The sequence below is a fragment of the Diabrotica undecimpunctata genome, chromosome 5 (genome assembly GCF_040954645.1).
Source record: "Diabrotica undecimpunctata isolate CICGRU chromosome 5, icDiaUnde3, whole genome shotgun sequence".
Lineage (NCBI taxonomy): Eukaryota > Metazoa > Arthropoda > Insecta > Coleoptera > Chrysomelidae > Diabrotica > Diabrotica undecimpunctata.
In genome coordinates this window covers 69,437,942-69,453,996 of record NC_092807.1, presented here as the reverse complement: position 1 = coordinate 69,453,996, position 16,055 = coordinate 69,437,942, and the positions used below count along the sequence as shown (strand labels likewise).

At 34.7% G+C, this 16,055-nt stretch overlaps 1 protein-coding gene across 8 annotated transcripts in view; it reads left to right on the top strand.

Annotated features, from left to right (window-relative positions):
- Positions 1-16,055, top strand: part of rasp (protein-cysteine N-palmitoyltransferase Rasp) — a 372,840-nt gene that overhangs the window by 201,174 nt on the left and 155,611 nt on the right. Inside the window, exons 1-2 of one of the 8 annotated variants that reach the window (XM_072532069.1) lie at positions 1,423-1,650; positions 5,866-6,246. The exons of the other annotated variants lie outside the window; for them this stretch is intronic. Of the exons in view, the coding sequence (XP_072388170.1) occupies positions 6,172-6,246 (75 nt within the window). The 5' untranslated portion in view covers positions 1,423-1,650; positions 5,866-6,171. Of the gene's footprint in view, positions 1-1,422; positions 1,651-5,865; positions 6,247-16,055 lie in introns of those variants that run through there. 8 annotated transcript variants of the gene reach the window in all.

Here is a 16,055-nt window from a genome sequence, read left to right as displayed (position 1 = left end):
GAGGCAGCAGACTTAGCATATAACACAAAGAAAGAGGATAAAGCAAGAGCTCAGATTGATCCATCCATTAAATGCTACACCTTTGATTTACAGCAGTATCTTCCAACGCCAGATCTAGAAACCTCTGTGGCGTTTTACAAAAGGTTGTATTGGACATATAACTTGACCATTCACGATTGCGCTACAGGCAAGGCATCTTGTTATTTATGGCACGAAACTTTAGCCAAGCGTGGTGCAAACGAAATTGCATCGTGCCTCTATAAAGAAATAATGGATTTACCAGATTCAGTCAAAAAAATTATTCTATACTCTGACACATGTGGAGGACCGAACAAGAATTCGCACGTAGCCGCTATGTTCACCTATCTACTACAACAGAAAAATACAATAGAAGAAATTCACCACAAATTTCTAATACCCGGCCACACCCGAATGGAATGTGATGCAGATTATTCTTTAATAGAAAAAAAGAAAAAAAAAAAAAAGAGTGCTACTTTAATAGCTCATCCTCACGACTGGGCTACATTAATAAGATGTACCAGTAATAAATTTAAAATAGTAGAAATGAAACAAAACGAATTTTTGGACTTCGCAGAACTTTTAAAAGGTCCATTAGTCCAAAAACACAAGAATAACAGCGGTGAGCATTTTTTATGGCGTGAGTGCCAATGGTTGATTTATGGCCGGATATTCGGTCAATTCGATTATAATACATCTCTAAAATGTGATACACCTTTTAAGCGTATGTCATTAAGAAGGAGAGGTCGCGGTCACACCATTAATGTCACTTCTGCGTACACGGGTCCTCTTCCTGTCACAAAAGAAAAAAAGAAAGATCTACTAGATCTCATTGATTTGATACCTCCAATATTTCATCAATTTTACAAGGATCTTCCAACTACCCTAAATATACCGGAAATTGATTCAGATCTCGAAGAAATAGATCCAGAGATTTGAAAGACTGTTGCTATAATAATCATTTTTATTTTCTAGATCTGGTTTACTTTTATATTACTTTTTCATTTTTATTAATAATTATTTGTTAAAAAACATATTCATTTGTCAATATTTTGTCAGTAAAATATTTAATGCTGTTTTGGTTTTAATTCCCAATCCATTATAATCACTTTCAATGGTAGATACACAAAAATATAGATATAGAAAAGTCGCGGTCAGTAGGTCTTAAGTCAGTAAATAGTAAGATCTATATGTCTTAAGTGCATTTAAAATATTAAAAATCTACGAAAATCGTATTCTTACTATAATTATTATTTTATTATGGTACATTAAATGGTACTATTGTACTAAATTGGTTAAAGGTAACATGTGCGATTTATAACAATTCTTGAAACATTTAAGTATTCCCCCTGTAAACTTTGATTTTATGACTTAAGCCCTTTTTGCCAAACATCAAAGATATACTAACATGTTTTCATTATTTTTTGTTAGAGTCCAGGTCCCTGAACCATATGTTAGGACTGGGCGTATTATTGTTTTGTAGAGTTTTATTTTTTTATTTCTCGATATAATTGTGGATTTAAGGAGGAGGTTGAGCCCAAAGTAGCATCTGTTAGCCGTGCAAATTCTGCGGTAGTATTATTTTCAGTGTTAAGCAAGCGGTAAGAAACACGTGTGAATTAACCTACAAGGGTGAGTTTTTCTCAAACTTTTCCATTGCATTTACCGTTACCATATATTATATCATATATTTCCAATTGAGTTTTTATTTGGGTTAAACTAGTACTAAGATAAATGCAGAGAAAGGGGAATATTAAAAGGTCAATTATCGAGGCAAAGTTAGTTTTTCGAGAGCATCCCGTCGCATTTAAATGATAGAACCGCCAAAGTATTGGAAGTTAGATTAGACAAAGTGGATGGTTTATATGCAGAATTTAATTTAAAGCAAGAAGCAATAGAATTAACTGAGACGGCGGAATCTGGCTCACAAGAACACGAGGACGAAAGGGGATGCTTCGAAAAACTGTATTTTGCAGTAATAAGTAATATGAAATCAAAACTTGATAAATTTTATAGTAGTAATCGTGAAGTCTCCTCATTTTATCATTTATTCGATTCTCCAGTTCAACAAAGTCGTTCAAGAGCTGTCGATTTGCCCGCGATAAAATTGACAAAATTCAGTGGCAGTTTTCAACAATGGATATAGTTCAGAGATTAGTTTAAAGCATTTTTTTTTATTTTATTAACGCATCAACCACGCAGGGTCATTAGCGTATTTAGATTAATACAATATTGATACAATAAGTGAAATATACATTAGTTTACAATAATAATAATAATATCTTTGTGTGTTACAATGTACGTTTTAGATCTTTTGAAGAAATTGGCAGTCTTTAAGATAGGAAAATATTTTTCGGGTGTCTGTATTTTCTTCTAGGGCATCTCTTAGGGAGTTGGGTATGTTATATTTGAGTCGTTCACTATTATATTTGGGACACTGTATTAAAAAATGTTTTACCGTTAGAATACTGTTGCACACTTCACACACTGGTTTATTTTTGCGCTGTAATAAATAATCATGAGTAAGCCGTGTATGGCCGATACGGAGACGGGTAAGTATCACTTGCTCTCTCCTGTCTTTTATTTTTGGTTTCCAAAGATGTGAATGTTTGTTGACTTCGTATAGCCTTGATGCAGTGTTGTTCCAAGTTTGTTGCCATTTTTGAATTATTTTTTGTTTTAAATATGGTTTTAAATCGTTTTGTACCAATATATTACTTTCTTTGGACATCGGGTTAGTTGGTGCGTTTTTAGCCAGTTTATCTACAGCTTCGTTAACTTTAATTCCGATATGAGAAGGCACCCATAAAAAGTGAACTTGAATGTTCTTATTTGCAATGTTTTTAAGTTCTTTTTTAATAAGAAGTAGAAGGGGGTTGTCACAGTACAATTGAGTCAGTGAGTATAATGAACTTAAAGAATCTGTGATTATTATACATCTTTCTTTGTTTTTGTTTTGTATTAACAATAGTGCTTTTAGAATTGCGAATAATTCAGCCGAAAAGATGGTTGTCATTGATGGCAATTTGAAACTAACTGAGGAGGATGCAAAGATGGGAATCAAAGTGAATGGAGTACTGATCAACAACATACGATATGCTGATGATGGTGTCTTAATTTGTGACAACATAGTCGATCTTCAACAACTTGTCACTATAATCGGAGAACACAGTAAGCGAATGGGATTAGAGATTAATACCAAAAAAACCAAATTTATGATCATCTCCACAAACTTGGATGCACTTGAAAACTCCACCATAACACTGAATACTAAGTCCATTGAAAGAGTGAGTAAATTTAAATACCTGGGATCGTGGCTTTTTGAAGACTGGGCATCGGACAGGGAAGTAAAATGTCGCATTGAGCAAGCTCGACAAGCTTTCGTAAAATTCAAGAAGGTACTGACTTGTTCAGAGTTCGATCTTCAACTGAGACTAAGGTTTACTAAGTGCTACGTGTGGTCAGTGCTGCTATATGGCGTAGAGGGCTGGACACTCAAAACGAGGGATATAAACAGATTAGAAGCTTTCGAAATGTGGCTCTATCGCCGTATCCTAAAAATACCATGGACAGCGAAAATCACAAATATAGATGTCCTTAAAAGAATAAACCAAGAACGCCAACTTTTCGAAACCATCAAGAAAAGGAAAACGGCGTATCTAGGTCACATCATGCGAAATGAAAAATTCCAGTTCCTCCAACTTATAATCGAGGGTAAAATTGAAGGCAAGAGAGGAATGGGACGCAAGAAAATGTCCTGGCTCCGAAACATAAGGCAATGGACAGGGATTAACGACATACAATCTCTGATACATATTGCAAGAAATAGAGAATTAATGGAAAATGTGATCGCTAACATCCATTAGTGGATTTGCATCTAAAGAAGAAGAAGAAGAGGAGTTTTTCGAGTAAATTGCTGCTCCAACTCTGTCTTCATTTTTTGACGCATCGGTGTATACATTGTAGGTATTGCCATATCTGTTTAATAGTGTATAAAACTTTTGTTTAATGACGGTTAATATATCTCTGATTTTCTTAGGTTTGTTAGACTGATGTCGATATCAGGAATAGATATTGTCCATGGTCCAGGGTTGTGGATTGAAGAGGTATCATAGGTTTTTGGAAATTGAAAATTTAATTTGGATAAGTATGATTTTATACGAAAGTAAAAAGGATGATCAATTTGATGTGTTTGTTGAAATTTATTTGTAAATCGATCAGCAAAAACGTTGTGCAGTACTGGATTATTTCGGTTTGATGACACTGCCGCTGCATATGTTAGGCTTAGATATTGTCTTCTGAAAGAAAGAGGAAGTTCTCCACTTTCCCAATAGAGACTTTGAATGGGACTTGTGTAGTGAGCACCTAAAGAAATACGTAGACATCTATTTTGGATAATATCCAGTGACTTCAAATGTGTTTTTTTGGAGGAGTTGTAGACGATGGCTCCATAGTCAAGTTTTGATCGAATTATGGATTTGTAAATAAGTATTAAACTTGAATAATCGGCACCCCAGTTTTTGAAGGCAAGTGATCGTAGTAAATTTATACCAGGTAGACAGGATTTTTTCAGCTGTTGAATATGTGTCTTCCAAGTTAATTTTTTATCAAACGTCATACCCAAGAATCGGATTTCTTCTACATAATCTAGTTTTTGTTCGTGTACATATAATTCTTTTGTTTGGATTTGATTTCTCTTTGAGAAACAGATTGCTTTCGTTTTTGTAGTGTTAAACTGAAGTCCACTTGTAGCTGACCATTTCTCAATATGTGTTAACGCTTTTTGAATGTGATTGTGAATCGTTGCTATGTTTTTTCCTCTACAGAAAATAACTAGGTCATCAGCGTATAATCTAGCTTTGACGGGGTTTTCAATTTGTGTTAATATCGAATTTATTGCTACTAAGAATAAAGTTGTGCTTAAATTTGATCGTTGTGGTATACCATTTTGTTGAATTTTTGTTTGAGAATAGTTTAAAGCCTTAGTTGACGATAACAGTACATTGTCTAATATTCAAAAATTTTATTATTTACGGTCTTGTTTGAGTGATGTAGCATTAGGTCTTATAGAGTCAATTTAAGTTTCCGAGAATAATTATAAAATAGCATGGGATTTGTTAAAGGAAAGGTACGATCAAACTAGTTTATTAATCCATAGTCACATAAAAAGAATTATTCGAATATCCTGTTATTCAAAAAGAAAGCCATGCACGTTTGAGATCGTTTTATGATAGTTTTACCAAAAATTTGCGAGCATTACAAGTAATAGGGGAAAATGTAAACATGTGGGACAAATTATTAATTAATTTATTCACAAACAAGTTAGATAAATGTAGTCGTCGAGAATGGAAGCTGTTTAAAATTAAGGGTGATTTGCCAGCAATGATTGATTTTAATAAATTCTTAAAACAAAGATGTGAGTTATTAGAGAAGCTTGAAGTTTCAAATATAGAAGGTCATTTATGCGGCGTTGCCTAATCGATTATTATTTTAGAGGTTTGTTTTTGAACTGAGAAAATTAGGTAATTGATCAAATATATTATTAAGTGAAGTATTTGTCATAATTATTCAAATGAATATATTCTATTCTATTAAATTAGAAAGCTAATAAATTGTTTAACGGTAGTGATAAAAGTTTATAAAAATATACTTACCAGTTTTTATTCAAATTGAATCAAAATCCCTGTTTTTGCTGTCAGAATTTGATTGAAAATCTTCGCTGTCTAAACCTTCGTCTACATTGCTAATCATATTATCTACGACTACATCAATAATTAATGGCTCTTTTAATAGTAACTCACGTTCAGTTACGATGACTTTTAGTTATTTTTTTTTATTCTTCCACAGGAAATGTTTGAAAAAATTTGTGTGATAGCTGCTGTATTGACGTAAATCTAAAGTCTACATTTCTGGCTCCCACATAGGATTTCAAAGCTATCCAAAACATTTCAATAGGGTTCAGATTGCGATGGTATGGTGGGAGTCTAAACTAAACACATCATGTCCCTGTTCTCGTATAATTTTATTGATTGCATATTTTACATAACGAGGTTTATGCAATTTTAATATGTTATACAGATCAGGCTTCAACATAGAAGCAGTATATGGAATATTTTTTTTCTCGAAGCCATTCCTGCATAACACACTTCTTCGATGAGGATATGGGACATTTATCTTCCTGGGTACTGTGGTATGGTGCATTATCCAACACTACTACACTATTTCAAGGCAAGTTACTTTAAAGTTGTTCTTACAACCATTGTTTAAAATTTGTTAAGTTCATGTCGTCATGATAGTCTCCAGATTTTGACGTCGACTTCCACCTCAAATAAGATCCAGGAACAAAACATTTTTTATTTCCTGTCCCAACAATAATTAAGACTCTGTACATGACCGTACATCTGAGTTGTTGGGTACCAATATCCGTCTACTATTGTATGTTTTATTTTCATAATTTCTCTTACTCTGTTGTTCGTTACTCTTTCTAGTGTAGATTTTCCAGCTGAACATCTCCAGAAATCCATTTCCGTTGCCTCAAGTTTTCTCTGGTATCTTTCCTTTATTTGCCATACTTCACTACTGTAGGTAATTATACTTTTAATGATTGTGTTATATATCTTGTGCTTGTTATTATTAGAGATTGATTGATCCCAAAGGATACTATTGAGAATGGAAATTTCTTTTCTTGCTTGATTTTTTTTCTCCTCAATTATGTCGTCTACGTTGCCTTCTTTTGTGATGATCATGCCTAAATATGTATATGTGTTGCAATGTTTGATAACTTCTCCATCTTCCAATATAAGGTCGTGTTGTTTCCCGCCGATACACATATACTCGGTTTTTTGGATATTGATTTCAAGTCCCAATTTTTTATACTCCTCTATTAATTTTCAAGTCATATACTCAATATCTTCATAATCTTGTGCTATCACTAGTTGATCATCTGCAAATGACAAAGTGTATATGCTATTGTTGTTAATCGGCATTCCCATATTTCTACATTTGCGCTTCCACAGTTTTAGAGCTGGCTCTAGATAAATTTTAAATAATGTCGGGAAGAGAACGGCAGCCCTGCTTAAGACCTTTATTCATTTGGAATCCACTTGACAGATTATTTCCAACCTTTACCTTTGAGTTAGCATTAGCGTACAGTTCCTTCGTCGCATTTATTAAATTCATGCTAGTAGAAAGGTACTCGCTTCACCTCACTTTGACCTTTGACGCCTGACGTCACAAGCCCCGTCCGCGCCTCTCGATAGCCCACTTTGACCTGTGACCCCTGACGTCACAAGCCCCGTCCGCGCTCCGGTCACGCCCCGTGATGACGTCATAGTTATTTTTAATATGAATTAATTTACATATTATTTTTGTATTTCAACTATTATCTACTATCTATAAGACAATTTTAATCCAAATTATTAAATTATTAATTATTATTAAATAAAAAATTCTAACGTGTATAGGACTCGAACCCGGGACCAGCAGCACCAAAGGTACACACACTAGCCACACAGCAGGTGATTTGTGCACACAGCTATGTAACCAATTGATATAAGCAGGTAATAATGGATATAAAAAAAACGCTAGCGACGAAAGGTCTGAAACGGCATGAACTGTACGCGCCACCGCTTTCGCGCATGAGGCATTAAACGTTAGAGGATCGACCAGCTTTAACAGTGGGCGCAACCGTTTTGCACATTAAATACTTAGGTGTTTTACGAGGGGTCGAACATGTGCATTTAATAATAATGGTACCGTTCAACATAGTGTAAAATGGTATAGACGTAAAGCCATTTAACATAATACTGATATAAAAGGTTTACATTGTATAAATCAAGCGTTTAATACTAAAAGTTTTCGTAAAAGGATGATGAACATTTCCACTTACGTCATCAAACGGTGAGAGAGATGCACAAATAAATTGATAAAAATGTAAAAAAGCATCTTGATTATTAATTCGATATTATTTGTTAAAGTGGACTGTGATAAGTCTCCATATCCCGCACCAAAGCACACCTCTAAGCTACATAGCCGTTTAACATATTCTGACAATAATATGTGTATATAAAAAATACCACAAAGTATTGCGAATATTGAATAATCGAAAAAATAAATTGTAAAAAAAAAGTTTTAAACTAAGCAAAAAATTTATAGTAGAGCATAATCTTTAACCAAATACATCAAGATTTTAATAAGTCATAAGAGCAACGTCGATGTTAAGTAAGGGTATTGTAATCACACAGTTTATCACTAAAGGTAAATATTGTATAAGAACTTCGATATACAGCAATAATGAAGTTGAGACGATAAATGGTACCTATTAAGTTACCATTGTTAGTTTTCTAAACACATAAGGCATATTGCTTGATGTATATTTACATAAAAAAACACGTGTTAAATAGGAAATATTATACAGCTTATATAATATCACAAAAATGCATCTCCGTGATTAATTAATGGGATAGCTTAGTCACCGGAAAACAGATACATATATCATATCTTACTTATTAACTAGGTTTGTTAATTTTATATCATAATTATCAGTATAACTTGTGTAAAATTTTCAGTGACATTTTTGGTAGGCATATTTTCTAATATTTACCATTTAAACATCGAAAATCGAAAAATTGGTATAGGCGTTCAAAAAACCCGAAAATTATTGTTTACCGTCGGTTAGATAGAGATCTCTAATCTGTTTACGACAACATGCGTATACATGGTGTTATTAAAATTTACATGAGTAAAAAAAATATTTTCTATTGAAAAAATACACAAAGGTTGTGCATTAAAATCATATTATTATTTAAAAATGTTTACATCTCTTTCCAAGACCTACCCAGGAGGCAAGTCAACATTCTGTGACATATTCAAGAATATGCCATAGAATATTAGCGTATTGGAGATGTTTTAAGGTCTCGTTAAGATTCCCCGCCATATGTCTCAATATACAGAGCATAGAAAGACATAAGACAGGCCTACGTCGTAAGTATTTTTGCTACCATCCACGCTTTGTTTATTTAGAAATTACATATAAACAGTGTATGGCTCATTAAATATCTTTTAGTGATCTGTTGAGTATCTTTTGTATCAGGAGGCTACACGAACACTAGATCTTAATTTAATAAGAACGGTTCATTAATTTTCTAGTGACTCTTAACAGATATCTTTTGGTGATTTGAACGAGCATCTTTTAAGATGTTTATTATACACAACGTTGACCAGAACTTAGTTCAATGGCTACTACTTTGGAGTAGTCTATCACTGACTAATAATGCTGACTCATATTGTATTACAGGGTATCAAATATTAAAGCATTTTTTACACAGAAACATGCAAATATTCTTCGTAAGCAAAAACGTGAAAGGGGAAGCATGAAAACATACAAAAAATACAGTAGCTCTGTAAATTAACGCAGATATTAACATAACTAAACTTTAAGTAATAGCCAATTTTTAACATTGAAAATAAGATAACATTCTGAAATTTTGAATATTGTACAAAGTTTGAATGATAATTTTCAAAGCAATTAATTTTTACATAAAAAGTAATTAACGAGGTATTTTTAAGATTTGAATTTCAAATTTCGTATCTTTAAGCTGTATGTAAGCATTGGAACTGGTTACATTTTCAATTTGTTCTAGTAACTTTGTCATATTGACATCTGCACTAGTTGTTGTCGAAATAGGATGATTGAAATTGTCATTTAAAGCCACAATACGGATTCTGTCACCCTTTTTGTAGCCAATTTGCTTTTTTATATCGTTAAGAGCAGACTCTAATTTATTTTTCAGAGTCGTGATTAAGATCGCCACCTATATAGTTTTCACAACACAGTTGGAAAGTGCACTGATGAGCATTGAATTTTTTAATTTCTCGCTGATTTATAATATTTACAGACCACATCTTGGTACGTCTGTACTCTATGAGTGCTCAACTGCGAATGAAGAGATTTCGACGTGTGACACACTATTAACAACAATCTAAGAGGCCTTGTTGCCTAGAGGCAGGGTATCCATAAAATCATCATTATGTACAGTCTTTCGCTTCTTGTAATCTATCTTGAATGTCTTCGACACCCTTTTCCTCGTCACTATGTCTTTAGTGTGGACATCGCGACCTATTTGATTATACTGTAAGGTGATTTTCTTAGAGGGATCATATATGATATCATTCATTGTTGAGTACTGAGCTGTTTTCATAGTTTAAAGTAAAGCCTTTGATTTTAGTAACTTCTTTGATTTAGTAGCCTGCCATTCTACAATATAATCATCTGACCCAAGCTCATCGCTCCAATCGCCCAACATTTCACCTGTTTCGACAGTGTTTAGGACATCATCAATATAAACAATGGAGTCTGTGTCGAAATAAGCTACAGCCTCTCCTAGCCTATCAATAATATCGTACAGTCTTAGATGAGCGTTACTTGTAAATAAAGCCACAAAAATATTTATGTGGGGTCTTCTACAAATACGTCCTTGTAATCAAATGAGACTTGGGCTATGTGATCGTTAACAAATACCACATTAGTTATGTTGATTTTATCATCGAGCAATATTTCGTACCATCTTTTAAGGTCCACAACATACTCTCTCTGTCTCATATTCATTATTTGCCCGAACTTACCCCATAGGCTATTCAGACATATTTTAGCGACTGCTCGTTTACCAGGATTTGGGGATATTTTCTCTAAGTCCAAGTCTATACCCATCTGTTCTTTAACTACTCGTACATATTCTTCGTTTGAGGCATACGTATGTGGACTAGTTTCTAATTTTATTTTCATAAAATCTTCGACATAGCCTGTAGAACACCGGGGGGTTTTATTTCTCCTCCTGAAATGTTGCTTCCCTGCTTGTTAGAGCAGTACCTTCGATCTGGTCCGAATGATAATAAATAATTAAAATGTGTTACCTTAAGTTGGCGATCACACTTCTCGGATTACACTTTAAAAAACACTTACGACTTGAAAAACTTTATTTTGCTTTAGTTAAACATTCTGTGGTGAAAAATGAGCGAATTATTTTTAATTAATCAAATGTGACAGTAACAATGACTGATGTTTTTTCTTTTTTTTCTAATAAAATTGAGAAGGGAGTACGTGATAATCTCGCAATTCTGTGCAAAGAATATATGCAACATCTATCGTGCATTCTCGGGTACAACTCGACTTAAAACTAAAAGTAGTTGTTTATTTTGAAAAAAGGGTGTTCGTCATTTGGACCATAATTTTAGGTTGCGCTACGCAACATAGTCCCCCCTTGATGTGAACGCATCACAAAAAAATATATTTATGTACAATTTGAAGAAAGGTATAACTAAACTAAAAAACTATTAAAATTCTTGAAGGTGAGTCATAGGAAGAGGACACAGTTTAGCAATAGAGCGAACGTATAACCCTTCAGGAGTTCTGACCTTAACAACTCTTACCTCGTTGTCCTTTCCCGGATATGTCTCAACTACCCGTGCTATAGGCCATTTGAGAGGAGGCGAATTTTCGTCCTTCAGCAAGACGAGATCATCAGGCTTTATGCCTACCTGAGGAGTGAACCATTTAGGTCTATTTTGAAGCCTATTAAGATAATCGCGGGTCCAAAACTTCCACATATGCTGCTGAATTCTTGTGCATTTATTCCACAAAGACAATTTATTTTCTTGAATATCAGAGAGATCTGATTCAGGATAAGACATTAAGTTAGATCCAATAAGGAAGTGTCTGGGAGTAAGAAAGGAAAAACCGGACGGGTCATCTGAGAGCGCGCAGATAGGGCGTGAATTGAGCACTGCTTCAATCTGCGAAAGTACAGTGGATAGTTCTTCGAAAGTAAATTTGGAGTTACCCATTATTCTTACGAGATGATATTTGAAGCTCTTTATGGCAGCTTCCCAAATACCACCGTGGTGTGGTGAGCGTGGAGGGATAAACTTCCATTGAATTTGACATGAAGTAGCGAAAGAGCGAATAGATTTAGAGGTATCACCTTTGAGAAGCAACTCATAAAGTTCTTTCAATTAATTTTTCGCACCTAGAAAGTTTATGCCATTATCGCTGAAAATGATAGTCGGATTACCCCTTCGGGCGATAAACCTTTTCAGAGTCAATAAGAACGCTTCAGTAGACTGGAAATTAATTCCACATGCACGGCGCGAGTAGCTAAACATACAAACACTGCCATATAGGCCTTAGTAAGGGGAGCTCTCTTGAGTTTAGAGGTCTTGATTGGAAATGGACCACCAAAATCAACTCCAACGTTTATAAATGGACGTGCAATTTGAACTCTTTCCCTCGGGAGATTAGCCATGATTTAAGAAGCGACTTGTGCGTTAAAACGGTAACAAGTGAGACAATTTTGTATTATACGTTTGATTTGTCGAAGACCATCAAGAGGCCAGAATTTCAATCTAACATTGAACAGTGTATTTTGGGGGCCAGAATGTAGAAGTTTCGATGTTCTCGGGTAAGTAATAAATTGACAATATGTGATTTTGAGGGTAACAGTAGAGGAAATTTCTGATCATAAGAAACATCTGAAAGGAGAAGATGACCGCCTACTCGTATCATTTGAGACGAATCTAGAAAGGGATTCAATTTACGAATAGACTTATGGTTAAGCAGACGATTATCCATTAAAATTGGATTTCCGAACTAAAGAAATGAGACCGGGTCAATTTGATAATCATTAACTCAGAACTAGAGAGTTCATGTGGAGTGAGAGGACCTGTACGTCTATGAGACTTGGCTCTTACATTGTGAATAAAACGAAGGCAGTATGCAAAAGCTCTCTGAAGTCGAGTGAAACATGAAAATTTGCAGAGGGCATCATACACTTGTGAATCTGGTTTTCTGATCAGATGAGTAACCCTTTTGAGTTCAGGCAGTTCATCAACATTAATACTCGAAGGACCATTATATACAAAGATGTTGAAATCAAAGTGTGGATCTGACCGAAATTGAGGACCATTAAACCAAAAATCACAATCAAGCAACTGCAAGGGTGTAGCACCACGAGATAATATATCCGCAGGATTGTCTTTCGATCGTACATGTCTCCATATATGGTTGGAGGTGAGTTCTTGAATTTGAGTTACTCTATTAACTACAAAGGTAGACCAACGAGAAGGGTGTGAATTAATCCATGTGAGGACGATTTCGGAATCTGTCCATAAATTGACAGAATTTATCTGAGATTGGGATGGAATCAAGACAGAAAGAGTCTTCGTAACAAGATTAGAGAGTAATAATGCTCCTAGAAGTTCTAATCGAGGAAGAGTCACAACTTTTACAGGACTAACACGACTCTTTGAGGAGATTAGATTGCAAGATATAAAGCCATTTTCATGTGATGTTCTTAAATAAACGCAAGCACCATACGCGCTAAGTCTTGCATCCGAAAACCCATGTATTTGAGTACTTGTTACTTTGCTAGAATTTTACAGCAACCTAGAAATCTTGAGATTGGAGAGATGAGGAAGTGTTTGTAAAAATAGATTCCATTCTGTAAGCAAATTTGGACTGAGGTGGTCATCCCAATTCGACCTTTCTAACCAAATCTTTCTCATAATTAATTTGGCAGATACCACTACAGGGTTAATCAATCTGATAGGGTCATAAATGGAAGCAATTAAAGAGAGAACTTCTCTTTTTGTATAGGTATTCTTAACGGTAACCTTTGGCACAAGAACTGAAAAATGATCGGAGTGAGAATTCCAACATAGGCCGAGAATTTTGTTCGTGTGATTTTCAGGATTGATTACATAACTAGCGTCATTAGAGATATGAGAAATACCTGCGAGAAATTCAGGTGAGTTTGCACACCATTTATGAAGCGAGAACCAAGCGAGGTTTAAACATTCAGTTAATTGACGATGAATTTCGAAGAGTGTTTCGAAATCGTTACAGCCATACAGCACATCATCGATATAACAGCAATTTAAAAGAGCGTCACTAGCCAAGGGAAATTTGTCGGAATTTTTTTGAGCTAATTCCTTAAGACATCTAGTGCTGAGAAAACCAGAGTTATTTAATCCATAAGTGACAGTTTCGAGTTGAAGACATTTCAAATCCTCTTGAGGTGAATCGCGCCATAAGATGTGCAACAGAAAGACCTGTTCGGGAGTTACTCGAATTTGTCTGTACATATGACGTAGATCTGCTACAATACAGTATTTAAATAATCTACAATTGATTAAAATATCGAATAATTCGCGTTGTACCGTATAACCAGGAAGCATTATGTCATTAAGACTTAGATTTGAGGTAGTTTTCATACTGCCATCAAAGACAACACGCAACTTATTTGCTACGCTATTCTTTAAAACGCAATGGTGAGGATTAAAGTATTTTAAATCAGAGTGAATATTTCGGGTGGAGAGAGGCACATATCTGCAATGTCCAAGTGCAATATATTCATGAATAAATTGTTTATACTGCGCGTATAATTGATCTGACTTGATCAGTTTCTGTTCGAGGTTTAGGAATCGCTTCTTTGCTAGGAAAAACGATTCGCCCATTTTTTTTATATTCGTTGGGAGATTTGAAAGGGAGATCTACTTGAAATCTACCAGATGATAATATTTTAATTGACGATTTAAAAATGTCTTCGGCCTGTTGCTCCGAAGGAGTTAGGATTTTTTGAGTACAAGTAGAAGACGAGATTTCTTCTATTTCCCAAAACGACCGTACGAGTGAATCGGTATTTTGAGCTTGAACGAACAAGGATACTTCATTTCGAGGTTGAGTATTTTCTTGAATGTTAAGTGTGGAATATGAGTCAATTGACCCGGAGGATTGAGGTACATTTCCACCTACAAGATATCCGAGATGAGTATTTGTTAAAGTAGGAAGATTAGGGCCTAATTTTATTAACCCGTAAGTAAGTAAGTCGAAATAAATATCTGCTCCAAGCAGCATTTGAACTTCGGCAGGAGTACAAAATTCTGGATCAGCTAGGTGAATGTTTGGTGGAATTTTGAGAGCATTAAAATCCAATGTAATTTGAGGGTGCTTACAAGTGATGGTTGGGAGAATCGCACAAGAGAGTGTAAAATGTTTTTTGGGATTGACATTTGAGAAAATATTTAAATCCACCATTTTATTCGACGTCGAACAGATTTCGGATATCAAAGAAATTTGAAGACTTTTTGTGTAAGGAATACATTTCAAGCGACTTGCTAATTCCTCAGTGATAAACGAAAGCTGACTAGCTGAGTCTGTAAGGCAGCGAACCTTAACGGGATTATTGTGAGAATCATAAATTGTAACACATGCTGTTTGGAGTAGAACCTCCTTTTTACCTGAGAGTGTAGAGAGAGATGATGCTCGGTAGACATCATTAGACTGAGATTGATTTGCTATTCGTGGGATTGCAGGAGAACTTGAAGTTTCGCTTTGAGTATTGGGATCACAAGATACATTAGAGTGAGTACGAGAATTTGGAGTATCATGCATATTGTGAGATTGGCGAGTATTTTGAGAATTATGATTTTCTTGTGAGTCTTGAGAGTGACGAGTGTTTTGGAAGTGAGTGTTTCTATGGGTAGACTACGAGAATCTTGATTTGTTCTTGAAATGAAATAAGAACTATTTGAGTTATGAGTAGAAACGTTAGAGAAGTGGAGCAATGTGTGATGTCTCCTGTTACATTTAGCGCAATTTGACGCAGAGGTACATGAGCTTGCTGAATGACCACTAGCCAAACAGTTGAGACACGCTTTCTTTGCCTTGACCGTTTGAAAACGCTCATCTTCAGAGATATTTAAGAATTCCCGGCAAGTGTATATTTTATGGGAGTTATTTTGACATAAGAAACATTTAAAATACTGATTATTACTACTATACTGCAAATTATTACTAACTGTGTTAAGAGAAGTAAAACGAGAAGGTTGTTTTTGTTTCGGAGAATGAGAGTACTCAGGAACAAGATTTTCGAGAATTTTGCATTTTCTTTCAATAAATTCAAGGAACTCCATTAAACTTGGGAGTTTGTTTATATTACGCTCGGTTTCAAATGATCTTTTAGTATTATAGTCTAATTTTTGAG